Below are 21,594 nucleotides of genomic sequence, written 5' to 3' on the forward strand. Positions count from 1 at the left end.
CTTTCCTAACTCTGCCCCTGAAAATGGATATTTGTCCCACTGTAGTAAAAAAATTTGGCCTTACACAAGAGGAGGTCTGATCTCTGCCTTTGACTTCTGGAGATAATCTATGTCACACCTGATAAGAGTATCTTTGCTATGGGAACCTAGGGTAGGGCTGACCACCCTAGAAAGACCAACCATTTAATTTAGGCTGGGGATTTTGGGTAATGCAGTATAAGTCAACCCAGAGACTGAGTTCAATTACATAGGCAACCAATCAAATCAATCATGCCTACGTAATGAAGCCTCAGTGAAAACTCTGGACACTGAAGCTGAGGTGAGCTTCCCTGGTTGGTAATACTTCATGCATATTGTCACACACTTGTGCCCGGAGTGTAACATGTCCTGATTCCATGAGAGAAGTAAGGAATCTTTGTGTTTGGAACTCAAGACTCTGCACTAAGTGTCTCTTTCATTAGCTGATTTTAATCTGTATCCTTTCCCTGTAATACACTGTAACCATGAGTTATAATACCTTTCGGTGAGCTCTTCTAGTGAATTATCAAACCTGAAGGTGGTTTTAGGAACACCTTGAACTTGCAGTTGCTGTCAGAAGTGAGGGTAGGGACTTCCCTGGTGGCATAGTAGTTAAGATTCTGCCTGCCAGTGCAGGGGACACAGGTTCAAGCCCTGGTCCGGGAAGATCCCACATGCCACAGAGTAACTAAGCCCGTGTGCCACAACTACTGAGCCTGCACTCTAGAGCCCGCGAGCCACAACTACTGAGCCCATGTGCCACAACTACTGAAGTCCGTGCGCCTAGAGCCCATGCTCCGCAACTAGAGAAGCCACCGCAATGAGAAGCCTGCACACCACAACAAAAGAGTAGCCCCCTCTCAACACAACTAGAGAAAGCCCACGGGCAGCAACGAGACCCAACGCAGCCATAAATGAATGAATAAATAAAATTAATTAATTAATTAAAAAAAAAGTGAGGGTGGTCTTTTGGAGGACTTGTGTACCCTCTAACCTTGACAGTTGGCTTTAAACTTTGCCATGCGGCTAACTTCATGTAGTCCTCTAGGTTTCATGTTTTCAAATATTAAGACACAATTCAATGGGGAAAGAATAGTCTTTCAACAAATGAGGCTGAGACAACTGGATATTCACATGCAAAATAATGAAGCTGACCCCCTAAATCACACTATATACAAAAATTAACTCAAAATACATCAAAGACTTAAATATAAGAGCTGAAATTATAAAACTCCAAAGAGAACACAGGTGAAAACCTTGTGACCTTGGATTAGGCAATGGTTTCTTAGATAAGACACTAAAAGCACAAGCAATAAGAGAAAAAAATAGATAACTGGACTTCATCACAACTGAAAACTTTTGTGCATCAAAGGACACTAACATAGAGTCAAAAGACAACCCCACAGAATGGGAGAAAATATTTACAAATCATATATCTGATAAGAGTCATCTAGTATCTACAGTATATATAAAGAACTTTTACAACTCATTGAAAAGACAAACAATCCAATTTAAAAATGGGCAAAGGATTTGAATAGACATCTCTCCAAAGGAGATAAACAAATGACCAAGAAGTATATAAAAAGATGTACTACATTATTAGCTATCAGAAAAATGCATATCAAAATCACAAGATACTACTTCATAACCACTAGAATGACTGTAATATAATAAAAGACAGATGTTACAAGTTGTAGGTGAGGATGTGGAAAAATTGGAACCATCATATACCATTGCTGGGAGTGGAAAATAGTGTAGCCTCTTTGGAAGCAGTCTGGCAGTTCTTCAAAAGGTTAAACATAGTTATCATATGATTCAGCAATTCCACTCCTAGATATATACCCAAGAGAAATGAAAACATGTGTCCACACAAAAACTTGTATACTAATATCCACTGCAACATTAATGACAAGAACTGAAAGGGGAAACAATCCAAATGTTTATCAACTGATGAATGGATAAAGATATTGTGGTAGATTCATACAAGGAATATTATTTGATAATAAAAAATAAAGTATTGATACACGTTGTGACATGGATAAATCTTGAAAACGTTATGCTAAGTCAAATAAGCCAGACACGAAAGGACAAATATTGTCTGATTCCACTTATATGCGTATCTAGAATAGTCAAATTTTATAGTGACAGAAAGAGTTGTGGTTACCAGAGGCTGGGTGGAGACAGTAATGGGAAGCAATTGTTTAATGCGTATAGAGTTTCAGTTTGGGACGATGAAAAAGTTCTAAAGATGGATAGTGGTGGGACTTCCCTGGCGGCGCAGTGGTTAAGAATCTGCCTGCCAATGCAGGGGACATTCGATCCCTGGTCCGGGAAGATCCCACATGCCACGGAGCAACTAAATCCCTGTGCCACAGCTACTGAGCCCGCGCGCCACAACTACTGAAGTCCGCACGCCTAGAGCCTGTGCTCCGCAATGAGAAGCCACCACAATGAGAAGCACGCACACCACAACGAAGGGTAGCCCCTGCTCACCACAACTAGAGAAAGCCCACGCGCAGCAACAAAGACCCAATGTAGCCAAAAATAAATTTAAAAAAAAAAAGATGGATAGTGGTAACTGTTGAACAACAATGTAACTGTAATTAAATTAATGCCACTAAATTGTAATGCCACTTAAAAATGGTTAAAATGGTAAACTACATACCTGGGTGAAGCCAGATTTTCTTCACATACTTCAACTAAAACTACATATCACAAAAGATTACAAGCAGGAGTGAATATGAAAATCCAGCTGTTTTCTATTAAGCCAGACAAAAAAGTCTGCAAACATTAATGTTAACATGTAATGAGTTTATTTATTTATTATTATTAAAAAAAAATTTTTGGCATTTGGTCTTTGTTGCTGCGTGAGACTTTCACTAGTTGCGGAGAGCGGGGGCTACTCTTCATTGCAGTATGCGGGCTTCTCATTGTGGTGGCTTCTCTTGTTGCAGAGCACGGGCTCTAGAGCACGGGCTCAGCAGTTGTGGAGCACAGGCTTAGTTGCTCCGCGGCATGTGGGATCCTCCAGACCAGAGATCAAACCGATGTCCCTTGCACTGCCAGGCGGATTCTTAACCACTGCGCCACCAGGGAAGTCCCGAGTTTATTATTTTTAAAGTGAATTAATAAACAGAACAATTTCAGTTTTAATTTGTCATATGGTAACAGATATCAATAGATACAGTCCATATAAATAGAAGCTCTTTGGAGAAAAATATACATATTTTTAGACAGGCACAAAAATATCTGGGAAAAAAGCAAAAGAAATTGTTAATATTGCTATGTTGGGTGTGTAGGACTGAGAAACAGTGGTAGGCAAATGATCTGAGCAGGATTTTTTTCATATTTAATCTTAGGCTTTGTTTGAACTTCATGTTGCTGCAAATGGCATTATTTCATTCTTTTTTATGGCTGAGTAGTATCCCATTGTCTATATACACAACATCTTCTTTATCCATTTATCTGTCAATGGACATTTAGGTTGTTTCTTGGCTATTGGGAATAGTGCTGCTTATGAACACAGGGGTGCATGCATCTTTTTGAATTATAGTTTTATCTGGATATGGGCCCAGGAGTGGGATTGCTAGATCGCACAGTAATTCTATTTTTAGTTTTCTGAAGAACCTCCACATTGTTTTCCATAGTGACCGCACATTGTTTTCCACAGTGACTGCACCAACTTACATTCCCACCAACAGTGTAGGAGGTTCCCTTTTCTCCACACCCTCTCCAGCATTTGTTATTTGTAGACTTTTTAATGATAGCCATTCTGACCGGTGTAAGATAGTACCTCATTGCAGTTTTGATTTGCATTTCTCTAATAATTAGTGATGTTGAGCATCTTTTCATGTGCCTATTGGCCACCATCTGTATGTCTTCAAATGACAGTTATCTTTATGTATTATTTTTATGAGTTACTAAAAGTGAAAAAAATGTAAATATAGCATAATCCCATTTGTGTAACAAGAAAATTATATTTAAATCTATATAGCCATATAAACTAACAAAAATAGTCTGAAAGGATATACACTAAAATTTAACACTAGCTATCCATGAAATGATGGGATTAAGGGTGAGCATTTTCTTCTTAACACTGGAATTCTTTTCCTGTGTGGGTGCATGGGTATTTTTGCAACAAGTTTTTAATATTTCTATACGTCATTTCATGTTAAAGCATGGCTGACATTATACCAGATTAGTTGTAAAACAATAAATAAATAAAGCAGGGGCAGCAATAGTAATAAACCAAATTAGAATTTAAAGTAAAAAGCATCATCTGATATTAACAAAGGATATGTTATTACAAGAAAGTTCTAATGGCCACGGGTCTTCATGCATCAAATAAAATAGTCAAACTATATAAAAGTTAGAACATCTCCCCCACCAAATAAACACAGAATTTATTAATGCATTTTATTTGCACCATGTACTGTCTTCCCACAGCATATAGAAAAGAATTCTCTTTGATATATTTGTTATTAACATTGGGAAAGTTAATATTATCAGCACACTAAGCAGAGGTGTATATATAAGAAAGTCTGGAAGGACATATAATATACTAAAACATCAAAAGTAGTTATCTCAAGTATAGTTATTAAGAACTTTAATTTTCAACTTTATAAACTCTTAAATTGTTTGTAGACATGTACTGGTTTTGTAATCAGGAAAAAACAAAGATATTACCAATGAAAAATAAAGAAATCTATAAAACCACATTCAAGTTCATCATGTCAAGTAGTCTTATTAAGTAACCAGAAAAAAAAGAAACAGCAGATTTTAATTGTACATTTAATAAGCTTGATTGAATACAGACACCAAACCTTCATCCCACAAAAAACACATTCCTTGACAACCACTGTTGTCGATAGTGGTTACTTCTAGGAAAGAAGGGAAAGGGAGGGGGTGCAGACAGGATGACATGCAAGCAACTGACAATGGGGGCTTCAATTTTATCTATATTTGTTTAAGAGAAATATGAAACAAGTATTGCAAAATGCCTGCTTTCAGGAGCTGGATGGTAGGTACATGGTGGCTCCTTTTATCTCTATATTTTTCTCTAAATTTTAAGAACTTAATTTTTTAAAAATATATATTTTATAATGTTATTAAATGACACGGACCTTAATATATAAATATTAAATTATATAAATAAAATGAAAGATTAATATGAAAAGGATAAACAAAAAAAAACAAGCTACTAGGAATTCCAAATATGTTTCTAAATAACTCTTGGGCCAAAGAAGAAAAGGAAAAACTTTTAAAATACAGTTTCAGAAGAAAATTCACAGCCTTAAATGCAAGAAAGAGTACAAATAAAGCTGCAAAAATCATAATGCTAAAAAAAGGAACGTAAACCTACAAAAGTATGAAAAAATACATTAAAGAGAGATGTTGCTTAATAAACAGAAAAAAAGAACTGATAAATATAAGAGCTTTTTATAAACAAAACAAATAAAATAAACTAGTCTCCAGCAAGTCTTGTTTTCAAAAAAGGAAAATAAGCATAATAAAAACAATGAGAAGAGAGGATAATAGAACAGACACAGAAGAGAGTAAATGATATGCTGCTTTGTATAGCCTATGCTAAATAACCTGGAAATCTCTAAGAAAAAAGCATCTTCTAAGAAAGCTTATCAACAAATAGATTATGAATAATGGGGAAACCATGAAGAAGTTAATAAAGAACAGGCAGAAGTAAGTTTTCAAGTGCTTTCTTTAAAATCTATGCTATCTAGGCTTCTCAACTCATTTTATCAAGTCAGTCATTTTATAAAGCCAGCATATGCTTGAAATCAAAGCCTAACAAGGAGACAACACCAGAGTATCATACAGAGCAACATCATTTCCTCTGCCTAAAATGCATTCCCCTTAAATGTGCACATTCGTTATTCCTTTTCATCATTCAGGTGTCAGCTCAAATATAACCTCCCCAGAAAGGCCTTACTTGACCACCCTATTAAAATAACTTTCCTGATCCTCTTTGTTCTATTTTCTATACTCATCTTATTCATAGCATTTATTGCAAAGTTAAATTACCTAGAATTAAGCTCCATGAGAGTAGGGACTTCGTCTTATTTGCTGGCATAGTGCCAGAGCCTAGAATTTAATTGCTCAAAAATAGTGCTGAATAACTAAATATCACTTAGGAGTATATTTTCAGAAATCCAGCACCCTATTCAAATAATATACCGTAATTAAACAGTAATTTCAAAAGATATCAAAAGGGTGCTTGATTAAATTCAACATCCACTCTTGATATATATTAATATACCAAGAATGGAAGAAGAGTCAATAAATATTTGAGAGCCTAAGACGTACTAGGATCAAATTTATATGCTGGGAATACAGCAGTTAACAAAACCAAAAGAACTCTGCTCTCATGGAGCTTATTACATTCTAGTAGTTCTATCTCAAAATAATAACGTAACCAGAAACATACCTGATAATAAAACATCACAGGCATTATAGTGAGGACAAGATGTCTGCTATTACCATTATTAATTGAGACTGCTCTGAAGTTCTAGCCAATTCAATATCAAAAAAACCGAAAGATCCATATACTGAAAAAAAAAATCATGCAGTTGCAGATGACACAACTATCTAGAAAATCCAAAAGAATAAATTATAAAATATGTAAGAAAAAGGTTCACATGATGGTATCTGGTTACAAATCAAATATTTAAAAACCAGTATTTTTCTCGAAGAGTAATTAAGAAAAAATAAAGAGAGAGGGACACTATACTGAGAGATTTGGTCACAATCTTTTCTATGATTTTATAAACTTTGATCATAAAATTCACCTTTCTCACAAATTTATTTTTAAAGACTAAAGAGCTGTAAATTTGAAAAAACATCTATTGAGAGAAGATTCCTGCTGTGAAAAAAAATACGTGTCACCTGCCATCCACTGACAATTCCACCCAGAAGCAGGCGTCCAAGACAGCCCTGCGTGGTGACTGCAGGCTCCTTTGTGATAGCAAGACAGTAGAGAAAGGAAAAGCCTTAACAGGGTGGTGGGGTTTTTTAATGGTATACTCATAGAGGAGACCTGCTACATAGGATGAATGAACCGAGCTAAAATGTATCCAAAATGGCTAAATCTCAAAACTTAACATGGATTGCAAAAGGAGGGACTTTGCAGAAAAGGTACAGTTTGTTACCTTTCACAAAAAATTTCAGACATTCATAAAAAAACAAAGAAACAAACAAAAAAAACACGTGTCTTTGAGATTTGTTATCAGACCAGGGAAAAAGAAATATAAGTAAGCTCACAATGAATCCTATTATACCTCTATGTTCCAGTTATGCTGTTCCAAGGTATGGCGACATTGATCCATAGATTCTATGCCAGTCAGATCCTGAAAGATTAAAAACAAAAAGTTACTTAGGGAAAAACTAACAGTACATATTGGATATTTTTACTCCTAATAGAATACTTATGAATACCGCTGGGAAAATAAAGTTTTGAAGGCAGATATTCAAGTATGGTAAAATGTCACTATTCAGAATTTATTCAGTCAGTTATTGTAGATGTTACTCCCATACAACAACAAAAAAATGAAAATTCCTTGTCTTTTAAAACTTCAAGGCTTTCAAGACTACTTGATCAAAATCAATATTCTCTCAAATTCAAGTTTAAAAAATGAAAGACTTCTTCAACCTCTGCGCCCAGCAAAATAGTCTTTAATGCTAAACATCTATTGTTTATCATACTGATATAAAAATGCAGGTTTTCTGCAAATGTAATGCCTTTCACTAACTTACATCATTTTACCTATTAGCTTATAATGCAAAATGTGTAAAACTTTTTATCAAAGGAAGTCTGTAATTCAGATGCTTCCCTCCAATATGTACTTTCCCTACTCCCTTCTCCTTGTACTATTCTCAGGTTTCACTTTGTCTATGACCAAATTTCCTTCTCTGGCTCTTCTCCTATCCCCTCTAAATGTAGAAATTTCCCTAAGGATGTGTCCTTGGCTTTTGCCTCTTCCTGGCAATCCTCAATGACCCTTTCTACTCAAATGACTCATAAATTTCTGGACCTGTCACCTTTTCCGAAGTTTAGCAGCACGTTTCCAATAGCCTATTCAACATTTCTACCTAGATGTGGCGCCAGTACCACAAATGCGTCATTTAAAACCACTGTATGTGTTAATGACATCACCACCTTCCAAAATATACAGGCAAATATGACATCTGGAACCTCAGCCTCATCTTTGAGTACTCTATCCCTTGAACTACATACTTCATCAGTAATCAAGTTCTGACTGTTTTCTATATCTATAATCACATTTCCATTCCCTGAGCCGGCATCTTCAATCAAGCTTTAATGACACCTCAAGTGAATTGTCAAAATAATTAATTTCTCCTCCTCTTTCTAACTCTTCCCCACCTCCCCTGGTCTCCCCACTCCCCTGTGTGTGTGTTATTTCTCTGCTCAAAAGTTTTCAGCTGACTGGATAATAAAATCCAAAATCCTTAGCTTGGCATTCAATTGTTTCTATAATGTGGCCCCAACCTAGCTTTCTACATTATTTTCTATTTCCCTTTAGGTGTCTGATACTCAACAAATCTAACAGCTTACGTGTACACCTAATGACCAGAATTTCCACAGAGCTAAATTCTAGCCTTCCTTCAAGGTCTAATACAAAAGCCAAACCCATCCATCCATCCTTTCATGCAACACATGTCTACTGTTTATTTCCTATTCTGTGTATTACTTACTATGTCCAGGGATATAGGGATGAATACAATACAGTCTCTATCCTCAAGAAATTCCTCTTAATAATCAGCAAGCAACAGGAAAAAGAGATTGATCTCAACCTGCTAAGAATGTCATAACATGTACTGGTGAGTCAGGAGCCTGAGATTCTCGCTTTGGTTCTGTGCCCTGTGATCAGTGACCAAACATGTTTTAATTCTAGCTTCCTTTATGTACAACGTGAGGGATTTAATTTGGACTATTTGGATATCCTTTCCAAAGCTTAGAAGAAAAAAACCAAAAACTGAACTTTGCATTCTTTAGGTATGCAGTTGTTTATTTTTTTTAATTACACAAGTAGTATAGAAACTTTGCTTTTTTCTTTAAACTGAACTATTTATTTATTTATTTATGGCTGCGTTGGTTCTTTGTTGCTGCGCGCCGGCTTTCTCTAGTTGCGGCGAGTGGGGGCTACTCTTCATTACGGTGCGTAGGCTTCTCATTGTGGTGGCTTCTCTTGTTGTGGAGCACAGGCTCTAGGTGTGCAGGCTTCAGTAGTTGTGGCTTACAGGCTCAGTAGTTGTGGTTTGTGGGGTCTAGAGAGCAGGTTCAGTATATGTGGTGCATGGGCTTAGTTGCTCCGTGGCACATGGGATGTTCCTGGACCAGGGCTCGAACCCGTGTCCCCTGCATTGGCAGGCGGATTCTTAACCACTGTGACACCAGGGAAGTCCCTGCTAATATAGTTTTATGTTTAAAATACTACAAAATTTTCCATACTGCAATTGGAAAGCTCTGTTAAGAACTCTAGAGCTCTATTAAGAACCACTGGCTTTGACAGCTCTGACAATGTGGATTTTTTCCTGACCCCCGCGGGCCTCTTACCAGTTTGGCTATTGCCTTCTGGCTTATAATAGGATCGCCTTTAACTTTTGATTTCCTTACAGCCCATTGCATATAACTGGGATGTCCAGGGTTCCACTCCCTCTCTGTACATTCTCTTTAAGAATTGGGACTTTACTTTTACCTCTTCTCAGGGTATGAATGACTACTCTGTCTTTACCAAAAATGTTTTCTACCTCTCTTATGAACCTATTATTTTCTATCAGCTATTATGACTATTTATACTCATTCTACTGCCTTATCAGAGGATGCATGCTCCTTAAGGGCAGTGTCTGTGATTCATCTCTATATAATGCTCCCCAGTACCTAGCACACAGTTAAGGGCTTAAAAGGCTGCAGAAAAAGTCTGTCTGAGTTAAAAAGACCTTTTAGTATAAGCTTCAATAATCATAGCTACTAAAGTGAAATCCTCTAGAAAATGTCACCAAAACTCGTTGTACATTAATACCCTGGGGTTTTAATTAAACTCCATCTAGTCAGAACTAGATGCTAAGCTGGCTGTTAAAAATACATATTTGCAGAATCTTCCTGGAGATCAATAAGTCAGGGATGGAGCCAAGGAATCAGTGGGTTTTTTGAAAAGCTCCTCAGTTGATTCTAATGTACAGTCAGGCCAGGAAATCCATGGTACTGTACAATTCTAAGTGGGACCAGAGATTATACGTCACTTATTAAAATAACTTTTTAAAAAAGGGGTTATGAACACTGTAGGAGAGAACAATCAGGGTAACTGCACATCTTCAGTATACTGAAATACTTAACCTAATGCAAGCAAAACCCTTTTATTGTATAAGTAGTGAATCAGGGTAAACTAGAAGCCCAACTTGAATAAGCCTGCTTTTCAGTCACTACTGATGAGTATTAAAAACATGCACTAGCAATATGCTAGGAAAGGACTATTCATATATCAACAAATATTAACTGATCTGGTATTCTAGATATCCAGGATACAAATACAGTCCCTGCACTCATTAGGCTTGTATCCTACTAGAGAAAGACTGACCAAAACAAACCACACACATAGAGAAAATAAATGAACAAAAATTTAGGCTGGGGGATTCCTTAGGATACGGTGCTCAAAGAAGGACTCTCCAAGGAGATAACATTTCAGGAGAGACCTGATGAAAGATAAGGGTCCAGTCATGGGAAAATATGTGGGAAGACTATTCCAGGCAGAAGGACAAATGCAAAAACTCTGAGACAAATGGATACATGACACTATGCATTTGTCAAAACCCACAGAACTTTACAGCAGAGTGAACCTTAATGTACAGAAATTTAAAAAATAATTTAGAAGGTGAGAGGATCCCAGGATGGAACACAGACTGTGACAAAATAATCTAATTGTATTAAAAATATATGAAACAACCTCACTGAATGGGGTGGGAGGAAAAGGTGTTAACCTAAAACTCTGGAAATGAGTGAAGTCTGTAAGACTAAAGGCAAAAGGAACTGCACACAAGCACTATGCTCTAGCTGACAGAGTTGGTTCACTGTATATGTTCATTCTGAAGCACTATATCCATATACTTATACTGGAAATGAACAATAAAACAGAGAGTGGGAGCCAGTTTTCTCATTGTTGAAGTGGGAAGTTACAGATAGTCGAGGGGAGAAGGCTGGAATGATCCATGTGGGTGAGAGTTGGAAACATCTGAATCAACTCATTTTTAAGTTTAATTTAGACAGATGGCTGCATATAGAACTAGTTAGCTTAGTATACACACATGTATGTCTTTGCTCTATCAGCTGAGAGGGCCTAGAGGCAACAACACACACCCCAATAGCAAGCACACATAATGCCCAGATTCTGGTTTATAATACTGTTCTCCAATAAAAGGAACCAGGTTCCTTGGAGAAATGTCTAATTCTAGGACTGGAGCAAAAAATACACAAGATGAGCCTGGAGAATCCTGTAGTTCCAGAAAGTAAAGGAGTGCTCAAAAAACCCCATAATGATGGGAATATATCAAAGTGATACAGGAATCAACTGAAAGAGCTCCCAATGGCCAAAGCTGGTACAATTTGAGCAAGAAAATAAAGTAGTAATAGGTTATAATACAAAATACAAAATAAACATCCTTGAGTCCATATGAACAGAAATACATGACTGAATAAATAAATAAATGGGGGAGAATAGACAAATCCTGTGCAGAATTCCAAATAACTATGTAGATAGATACTTTGCCTTCTAGGAGGTGGAACATAACTCTTCACTCCTTAGGTATGTATGGGCTGTGCATAGTGACTTCCTTCCAAAGAGTACAGTATGGAAAAGGAGGAAAAAAGATTAACTTCATAGTGGAGAAACCTGACAAACACTACCTGAGCAAGATGATCAAGGTCAACATCAATAGTGATAAATCCTGTTGATAATATGTACCCTTGATAAAATGTAATGAAAAGGCACTTTACCTCTGTGGTCTTCCTCCCCAAACCCCAAACTCCAGCCTCATCATGAGAAAAACATCACAAAAATCCCAACTGAGGGACAACCCACAAAATACATGACCAGTGCTCCTCAAACTGTCAAGGTCATCAAAAACCAGGAAAAGTCTGAGAAACTGTCACAGGCAAGAGGAGCCTAAGAAGGCAGTCACTAAATGTAAGATGGGATCCCAGAACAGAAAAAGGACATTAGGTAAAAACTAAAGAAATCTGAATAAAGTGTGGACTTTAGTTAATAATAATGCAATAATACTGGTTCATTAATTGTGACAAATGTACCAAACTAGTATGTAAGATGTTAATAAGGAACACTGAGTGAAGGTATATGGGAAGTCTGCATACTATTTTTAAAAGTTTTCTGTAAATCTATTCTAAAATAAAAAGTTTATTTAAAAAGTGGAAAAACAGGACTTCCCTGGTGGCACAGTGGTTAACAATCCGCTTGCCAATGCAGGGGCCACGGGTTCGAGCCCTGGTCCAGGAAGATCCCACATGCTGTGGAGCAACTAAGCCTGTGCACCACAACTACTGAACCTGCGCTCTAGAGCCTGCGAGCCACAACTACTGAGCCCACGTGCCACAACTAATGAAGCCTGCACACCTAGAGCCCATGCTCCATAACAAGAGAAGCCACTGCAATGAGAAGCCCGCGCACCGCAACGAAAAGTAGCTCCCGCTCACCCCAACTAGAGAAAGTCTGTGCGCAATGAAGACCCAACACAGCCAAAAAAAAAGTGGAAAAACAAAACAAAACTGGGGTGGGAGAGACACATCTGAGACAGAACAAGCTTGGCAAGTTGGCAGATAAGGTCTGAGAAGTAGGCAGGGTAGGGAAAGTTCATCTAGGGTCGTGTTTCTCAACCCTGCTTGCACATCAGAAGCATCCAAGGGGAATCTACAGCTATCTAGACACCTCCCCCCGACAAAAGCAATTTAATCAGATTCTCTGAATATGCAGGCTAGGCACAGGTAAATTTTTTCCTGGAAGGGAAGGAGCTTCCAGCTGAGTCTAATGTACAGTCAGAGTTGAGAATCACTAACCCAGAGCCTTACTTCTAAGTTCAGCAGGAGTGTCATGACCATATGTAGCCAGTCATTCTGGCTGCTTTGTGAATTAACTGTAGAGGGCATGACAGAGAGCAAGAAACAGCAAGGAGACTATACAGGAATCCTAGGGAAAGAGAATGCTGGTTTAGCATAGGATCGTAGCAGTGAAAAGGGAAAGAAGAGGATAGATTGAGGTTATATTGTAAAGACAGAGCCAAGAAGATTGGATAATATGTGGAAGTAGAAGAGAAATATTAAGATACAGTGTTCAAAAAAATTAGGAGGAAAAGTGGAAACAGACCGCCAAAGATGAATGCACTCTTATTCATTATATCATGATGCTAAATGCATCGTGAGGGAATGGATTTCCTGACCTCAAAGCTAGCCAACAGGATCCAAAAATTAAAAACATGCCGAACTCATCTGGCACTCACTGTCTGAAAACAGATGCAACTCATAACCTAGACATGGGTTGACTACCTGGGTTTTCTCTCAGTTTTGTACTTTAAAAAACCTAGTATAAGTTAGGTTAAGACAGTTTAAATACTAGAGAAAGATGAGGAAGGGAGAGGTTTCCCTGTGGTCACAACCACTACCACTTCCCTGTATTCCAAGAAAAGGATTTAGAGTTTTGATTCAATCTCCTTTCCAAACTTAAAAACAAACAAACAAAAACAAACATACAGGGGGAACTGATTAATGGTCTTTGCTTCTCCTTTCTAGACTGTAAGCATCTTGACAAAAATTCATTCACCTTCGCTTTCTGATCTTCGTAGGACTCTTCCGGTGTTTTCTCTCCTGGCTTGGGAACCAATCTTTCCACCCCATTCTTTCCACTAACCAGCCCCACCTTTCACACATCACTGCATACAGTCAAGGTTTGGGGAGATTTCTCAATTTTCTCTTCTCCATGAGAGTCTTCTCTACAGGATATGCACAAATTTGAGCATTCTTACTTATTATACCAAGTACTCCTTTATGCATTAGTCTCCATAACCCATTTTAATGATTATATAATATTCTAATTGGCTAAAACAATTTACATATAGATTTTGCAACTGCTTCTGATGTTCTGCTATTAAAACAGCACTTTGATGAACATTTCTGTTTATAAAGTTTCTCTGTATTTAGGCTTTTACCCCTTAGGATCCAGTTAAAATTATGGGCCAAGGAATATACATTTTTTCCCCCACATTCTCAGTTTTCCCTGAGAGGAATATACATATTTTTATGTTCTTGATACATACTGCTAAAATGCACTTTAAAAGGGCTATTCCAATTTACATTGAATAGGGCTGGTTTCAACGTGAGTCAAAAACTAAATATGTGTCAAGCCAATAGTCATTTCGGTACCAATTAAGCTTTGCAATGCCAGCTTTGTTCAAAAAGAAAGAATATTACAGGTTTGGCTCGAGACACTGTATTAGCTTTGCTACCAATGCTCTCCTCAGCAATAACATGTTTGGCTATAAGCACTTACAGAAGAGAGATGAAACACAGAAGTTGAGGGAATTTTATATTTAATAACCTCAGTCATTGGTTTCAAGCTCCTCCCAAACTAATTTCTTTAGAACTCAGCAGGCTGTAATTCTTTTAATAGGAACTTTCTTTTGAAAAGAGAACCCATTTATTTCTATATCCCCTAGACCTAGTGTAGTGCCTTAGCATACAGTAGAAAATGTTTAAATGAACATCTTGCCCTCACGCCAATGATCAACTTTTACTTCTTTATCTCTCTCTAGTTTTTAAACATTGTTCTTTTCATTATCACTCATTTATTCCTACTTTGTGTAAGGAACTATACAGTTTCCTCAACAATCCCATGAGATAGTGCCATCATACCCATTATCAGTTGAGAATATCGAGACTCTTTAAAAAGAATTATGTGGAAGACACCGCGCACTAATTCAGGTACACAGTAAGTGATCAATAAAGGTTAGCTAAATCTGTAATTTCACCTAACTGGCCTGCTCTTCAGAACTCTGGTTTACATTCAGATCTACTGACATCTGAGGTGATCTGAGATGGTACTGGACAAAAGAGCTTCAAGGAGTAGAAAGTTTAACTTTGGCACCTCCTTCTCCCTCTAATCTTTCAGGACCAGTGTGTACCACAAATCCCCTATTCAGGCAGGCCCATCCAAGTCTGTCTCACTGAGAAATATCCCTTGTTCCAAGATGATCTCTCCCTTCCGCCTCCCCTCAAAGCTCTCAAAGCTAACTCCTCTTCAATGAATTGCCCTCCCAAGGATTTAGCATAATATTACATTTAGTTACATCAATTTACACAAATGTAACAGACTGACAGCATTAGTAGGAGAAAGGAAGTACTTATCTTTAGGGCAAAAAAGACCCAGAACCCCAATCAATCTCTAACTAGCAAAATGCATAGGGGAGATTGGAGGGATGTGCGTGAACCATTCTATATCCTTCTCCTATTCCAACCTTAGTCTAACTTCCTCCTCCCAAATCAGATGACAGTAGGATGTCAACACCACTTGGCAACCTACATCTGAAATATTGTGATCCTCGATCTATCTCTTGCTTAAGTATAACTCAAGGAAGGTACCACAAACAACAGACGTACAGTGTTGTAACCAGATGTCTCATTCGACTATTTGGATAGGGATTGGGTAACTAGAGTTAATCACTCTACAGTAATCACTAGAGTGCTTTCCTAAGAAGTGTTTCTTTCCACACCTCATCTGTTTATTATACTAACAAACACTGCAGGAGGTTGAGTTGAAATCTAAGTACTCTCTAAATTCCACTTGGCTTGTTGGCTCTAGCTTGTTGAGGATGCATATTTTAACTTGTTTTCAGTTATTCCCAGAGAGAAACTTGGGAAAAAGCAGAGATCTTTGTTCTCTCTTTCCTGCAATACAGATAGCTTTGCTTTATGCAATAAGCAGTATGCTCTCACTAGTAGTGGCAGGAGAAATGGAATTTGAAGTCCTTTAAGGAAGTGAAGTGATCACACCTCGGCTCTAATCTGTAACTAAAGCTCTTACACTCAGATCTTTATTATTCACATTTAATTACTGATTTACCAAATTAAATACCAGCGGCTTCCATTTCCTAAGCACCTATTACTATGTAATAGGCAATGTAAGTAATAAAGCCCTCATTTTCACCGAGAAACCCAAGGATTCAAGAGGTTATATACTTTGTGTAAGAATATCCTTGTTTAAGAATAATGATAAGTGGTGGAGCCAAGACTGAAACCTAGAATAACTATGTCCAAAGTCCAGGTTGTCTCCTATGCTATACTGTCTCCCATTATTTAACTAATTCATCTTAGAAAACAAGAAGTTTTCAATAAATTCTCAATTTGGAAAATTTCAACAAAACTTTTGTTCAACTGAGAATAAAACATCTGGAATTTTTCCAATTTTCACATTAAAGAGTAAAGATAAATTGAGGACAATATTTCAACCCCTCATTTTGCATAAAAGGAAACTGAGGCTTAGCAAAGTGAACAAGCTTTCCCAAGTCACAGAGCATGAGGGTGGCAGAACTGTCCAGTCTTCTTATTCCCAGTCTCTTCTATCATCACTGTACCTACTGGTAGCTAAGAAACAGCTCATAGATGTACATAAAATTTTTCTCCTTTATGCCCAGGGTCAACAATTAAGTTTTGTTCTTTTGAGTTTGGTATCAGATAAGACTGGAAAATGCTGCTTATCAAATCCCCTTTCTGGAAATTCCCAATACATCTTTTAAAGGCTTTGAAAAGTCCTGCCTTTAGTTAAAAAGAAAAAAAAATTTAACTTCACCTAAAGGAAGGTCTTATCCAAGCAATTAAGAGTAGGTGGAATAAGTGGTGGAGCTTTGTTGGAAATTTAGAAGACACCAGAATCTTGAATAATCCTTCATTCTAATTCTACTAGCTGGGTGAACTTAGGCATCTTTCTGAGGTTCAGTTTCTTTTTTTTTTTTTTAATTTATTTTTGCCTGTGTTGGGTCTTCGTCGCTGTGCAGGGGCTTTCTCTAGTTACGGCAAGCAGGGGCTACTCTTCATTGTGGTGCGCGGGCTTCTCATTGTGGTGGCTATTCTTGTTGAGGAGCATGGGCTCTAGGTGCGTGGGCTTCAGCAGTTGTGACACGCAGGCTCAGTAGTTGTGGCTCGCGGGCTCTAGAGCGCAGGTTCAGTAGTTGTGGTGCACAGGCTTAGCTGCTCCGTGGCATGTGGGATCTTCCTGGACCAGGGATCGAACCCGTGTCCCCTGCATTGGCAGGCGGATTCTTAACCATTGCGCCACCAGGGAAGTCACAAGGTTGTTTCCTTATTGGTAAAATGGAAATTAAAATACTAATTAACCCACTGGGTTGTAAAGATTAAGTGTAGAATGCTCAATTTAGCTATTATTTTTAAGAAACATGAAGGAAACATTAAAAATGAGAATGTTATAATGAAACTATACTTAGTTCATGTGGACAAGGAAGACATCTGTACATCAACTAAGATGACCATGTGGATTTTTTCCCTTCATTATTTAATGTGGAGTATTACACGGATAGAATTTCATATGTTGAAGCATTCTTGGCATTCCAGAGATAAATCCCACTTGGTTATGGTGTATAATCCTTTTAATATGCTGCTGAATTCAGTTTGCTAGTATTTGGTCGAGGATTTTTGCATTAATGTTTGTAAGGGATATTGGTCTGTAGTTTTTTAGCGGTATCTGGGTATGGCGGTAACGCTGGCTTCAAAGAATGAGTTAGGAAGTGTTCCCTCCTTTTCAATGTTTTAAAAAAGTTGGAGAAGGACTGGAATTAGTTCTTTAAATTTGTTTGGTAGAATTCACCAGTGAAGCCATAAGGTTCAAGGCATTTCTTTGTTGGGAGATTTTTGATTATGGATTCAATCTCCTTACTGGTTATAGGTCTATTCAGATTTTTTATTTCTTTGTGATTTAGTCTTGGTAGGTTTTATATTTCTAGGAATTTGTCTATCTCATCTAGGTTATCTAATTTTTTGGCATACAATTGTTCACAGTACTCTCTTCTAATCATTTTTTTCTTCTGTAGAATTGGTAATAATGTCTCCATTTTCATTTCTGTTTAGTAATCTGAATCTTTTCTTTTTCTTAGTCCACCTAGCTAAAGGTTTGTCAATTTTGTTGATTTCAAAGAACGATTTTTGGTTTCATTGATTTTTCTATTCTGTGTTGTTTACCTAGGCTCTGTTCCTTATATTACCTTCCTTCTGCTAGCTCTGAGTTTAGTTTGTTCTTTTCCTTCTAGTCCCTTAAGTTATACAGTTAGGTTGTTGATTTAAGATCTTTTGTGTTTTAAAATTTTTTTTTTTTTTTTGGCCACACCGCGTGGCATGCGGGATCTTAGTTCCCCGACCAGGGATCAAACCTGTGCCCCCTGCACGGGAAGCACGAAGTCTTAACCACTGGACCACCAGGGAAGACCCTTTTATTATTTTTTTTTATTTTATTTAAGATCTTTTGTGTTTTTTAACATTTGTGTTTAATAGCTACCAATGCCCCCACCACTCCCCAAGCATTTCTTGCTGCATCCCGTAAGTTTTGGCATGTTGTGTTTTCATTTATCTCTACATATTTTCTAATTTTCCTTGTGATTACTTCTTTGATCCATTGGTTATTTAAGAGTGTGTTGTTTACATACATTTGTGAATCTTCCAGTTTTACTTCTGTTATTAATTTCTACCTTAATTTCATTGTGGTTTGAGAAGCTACTTTGTATGATAGCTATCTATTAAAATCAATTGAGACATAATTTCTGATATGTAGAAAACTCTAAAGACCGCCCCCCATCCCTGTTAGAACTAATAAATGAATTCAACAAAGTAGCAGGATACAAAGTCAACACACAAGTTTCAGTTGCATTTCTTTACACTAACAATGAACACTCTAAAAATGAAAGTAAGAAAACAATTCCATTTACAATGGCATCAAAAAGAATAATGTGAATTAACTGAGGAGGTGAAAGACTTGTACAATGAAAACTACAAAACACTGCTGAAAGAAATTAAAGACCTACATAAATGGAAAGACACCCAGTGTTCGTGGATTGGAAGACAATACTGTTAAAAACCCAAAGTGAGCTACAGATTCAGAGCAGTCCCTATCAAAATCCCAATGCCTTTTTTTTTTTTTTTTTTTGCAGAAATAGAAAAATCAACCTTAAAACTCATATGGAATCTCAAGGGACCCGAAGAGCCAAAACAATCTTGAAAAAGAACAAAGCTAGAGGACTCACACCTCCTGATTTCAAAACTTACTATAAAGTTACAGTAATCAAAACAATGTGGTACTGACACAAAGATAATCAAAACAATGTGGTACGGACACAAAGACAGACATATAGGCCAATGGAATGGAATAGAGTCCAGAAATAAACTCTTGCATATATGGTAAAATGATTTTTGACAAAGGTGTCAAGACCATTCAATGGGGAAAGACCAGTCTTTTCAACAAATGGTGCTGGAAAACTGGATATCCACATGCCAAAGCTGGATCTTTGCTGTGAAATATATATACTGGTCTCTGCCCCCAGTTTCTGACAATAGAGCTCCTAAAACCCTTGCAGGTAGGGGTACCAGGAGATTCTTTTGTTCTAACATTTAGTTTTTGACCCCAGTTCCTGACTCAGAGCTCTCAAAACCCTTATAATTTCCTACGTGATAAGAGCACTAGGAGCATCTTTTGTTCTAATATTTGTTCTCTGATCCTGGTTCCTGACAGAGATCCTAAATCCCTTGGAATTTCCTGGATGATATCATTGTATTTTGTTCTAATGAGGTGACTCCTGGTGGGCTCCTGGATAGGGACTGGCCATCAGACAGAACAAACCATGATTAGAAGCTTCAAATTTTCAGCCCCACCTCCCAATCTCCAAAGAGGGGAGAGGGTCTGAAAATGGAATTTAAATCAATCATGCCTAGGCAATAAAGCCTCCGTAAATATCCCAATAGTATAAGATTCAGAGAGCTTCTGAGTTGGTGAAGCCATCTACATGCCAGGAGGGTGGTGCATCCCAACTCCGCTGGGATAGAAGCTCCCCTGCACTTGGGACCCTTCTGAACCTTGCCCTAGATATCTCTTTACCTGGCTGTTTTTCTGTATCCTTTATTATATCCTTTGTAATAAACCAGTAAACGAAAGTGTTTTCCTGAGTTCTGTGAACCACTCTAGCAAATTATCAAACCCGAGGAGGGGGTCATGTGAACCCCAATATATAGCTGGTCAGTCAGAAGTTCAGGTGGCATCTGGGACTTGTGATTGGCATCTGAAGTGGGGGCAGTCTTGTGGGACTGAACTCTTAACTTGTGGGATCTGATGCTAACTTCAGGTACACAGTGTCAGAACTGAACTGAATTGAATCTAGGAGAACTGCTTGGCAGAAACTAACACAATATTGTAAAGCAGTTATACTCCTATAAAGATGTTAAAAAAGAAAAACAGTACACGTTCCACTACTTCACACTGCATCATTTCCTCCCAGCAAAAGTCCTACGCTCCAAGGAAAGTCAGGTTAATTCCATGACTATAACTTGAAGAGTAAAATATTGCCTTATTCGTCCTGTAACTCACCATGAATTTGCATAGAATGCTCCTTAGACTCTAATGCCATGGACTATTTTGCTTTATCAATAAATGATGAGAACTTGAAAAAAAAAAAAAGAATGGCTTGATGTGTGGAAAACGCACATGTCTATTCAGAGAAAAGGAGAAACATAGGAGGAGTGTGTTTTTCCTACTCATTTACCTAATACCATATACAAAAATTAACTCAAAATGGATCCATGACCCAAATGTAAAACCTAAAATTATAAAACTCTTAGGAGAAAAACATAAGCTAAAAACTTCCTGACACTGGATTTGGCAATGATTTCTTGAATGTAACACCAAAGGCACAGGCAACAAAAGAAGAGAGACAAACTAGACTTCATGAAAATTTTAAAAATTTGTACAACAAAAGACACTACCCAGAGTAAGAAGTCAACCCACAGAATGGGAGAATATATTTGCAAACTGTATATCTGATAAGGGATTAATATCCAGAATATAGAGGACTCTTAAAACAACAGAAAAATAAACAACTTGATTGGGCAAAGGACTTGAATAGACATTTCTCCAAAGATATACGAATAACCAATAAACATATAAAAAGATGTTCAACATCACTAATCATTAGGGAAATGCAAATCAAAACTATAAGCTACCATTTAACACCTGTTAGGACAGCTACTATTGAAAAAACAGGGAATGAAAAGTGCTGGCCAGGATGTGGAGAAATTGGAACCCTTGTGCAACACTGGTGGAAATGTAAACTTGTACGATTGTGGAAAACAGTGTGCAGTGCATCAATAAATCAAAAACAGAACTACTATATGACACAGCAATTCCACTTCTGTGTATGTACACCCATGTTCAGAGCAGCATTATTATCCACAGTAGCTAAGATGGGAAACAACGCAGTGTCTGTCAACAAATGAGT

At 37.4% G+C, this 21,594-nt stretch overlaps 1 protein-coding gene across 1 annotated transcript in view; it reads right to left on the bottom strand.

Moving 5' to 3' along the window:
* Window positions 1-21,594, bottom strand: part of FAF2 (Fas associated factor family member 2) — a 59,363-nt gene that overhangs the window by 18,679 nt on the left and 19,090 nt on the right. The window contains exon 2 of the mRNA XM_082836730.1: window positions 7,311-7,379. Within this exon, the coding sequence (XP_082692856.1) occupies window positions 7,311-7,379 (69 nt within the window). The remainder of the gene's footprint in view (window positions 1-7,310; window positions 7,380-21,594) is intronic.

The sequence above is a fragment of the Leucopleurus acutus genome (assembly GCF_964270905.1).
Source record: "Leucopleurus acutus genome assembly, chromosome: 3".
NCBI classification, from domain to species: Eukaryota; Metazoa; Chordata; class Mammalia; order Artiodactyla; family Delphinidae; genus Leucopleurus; species Leucopleurus acutus.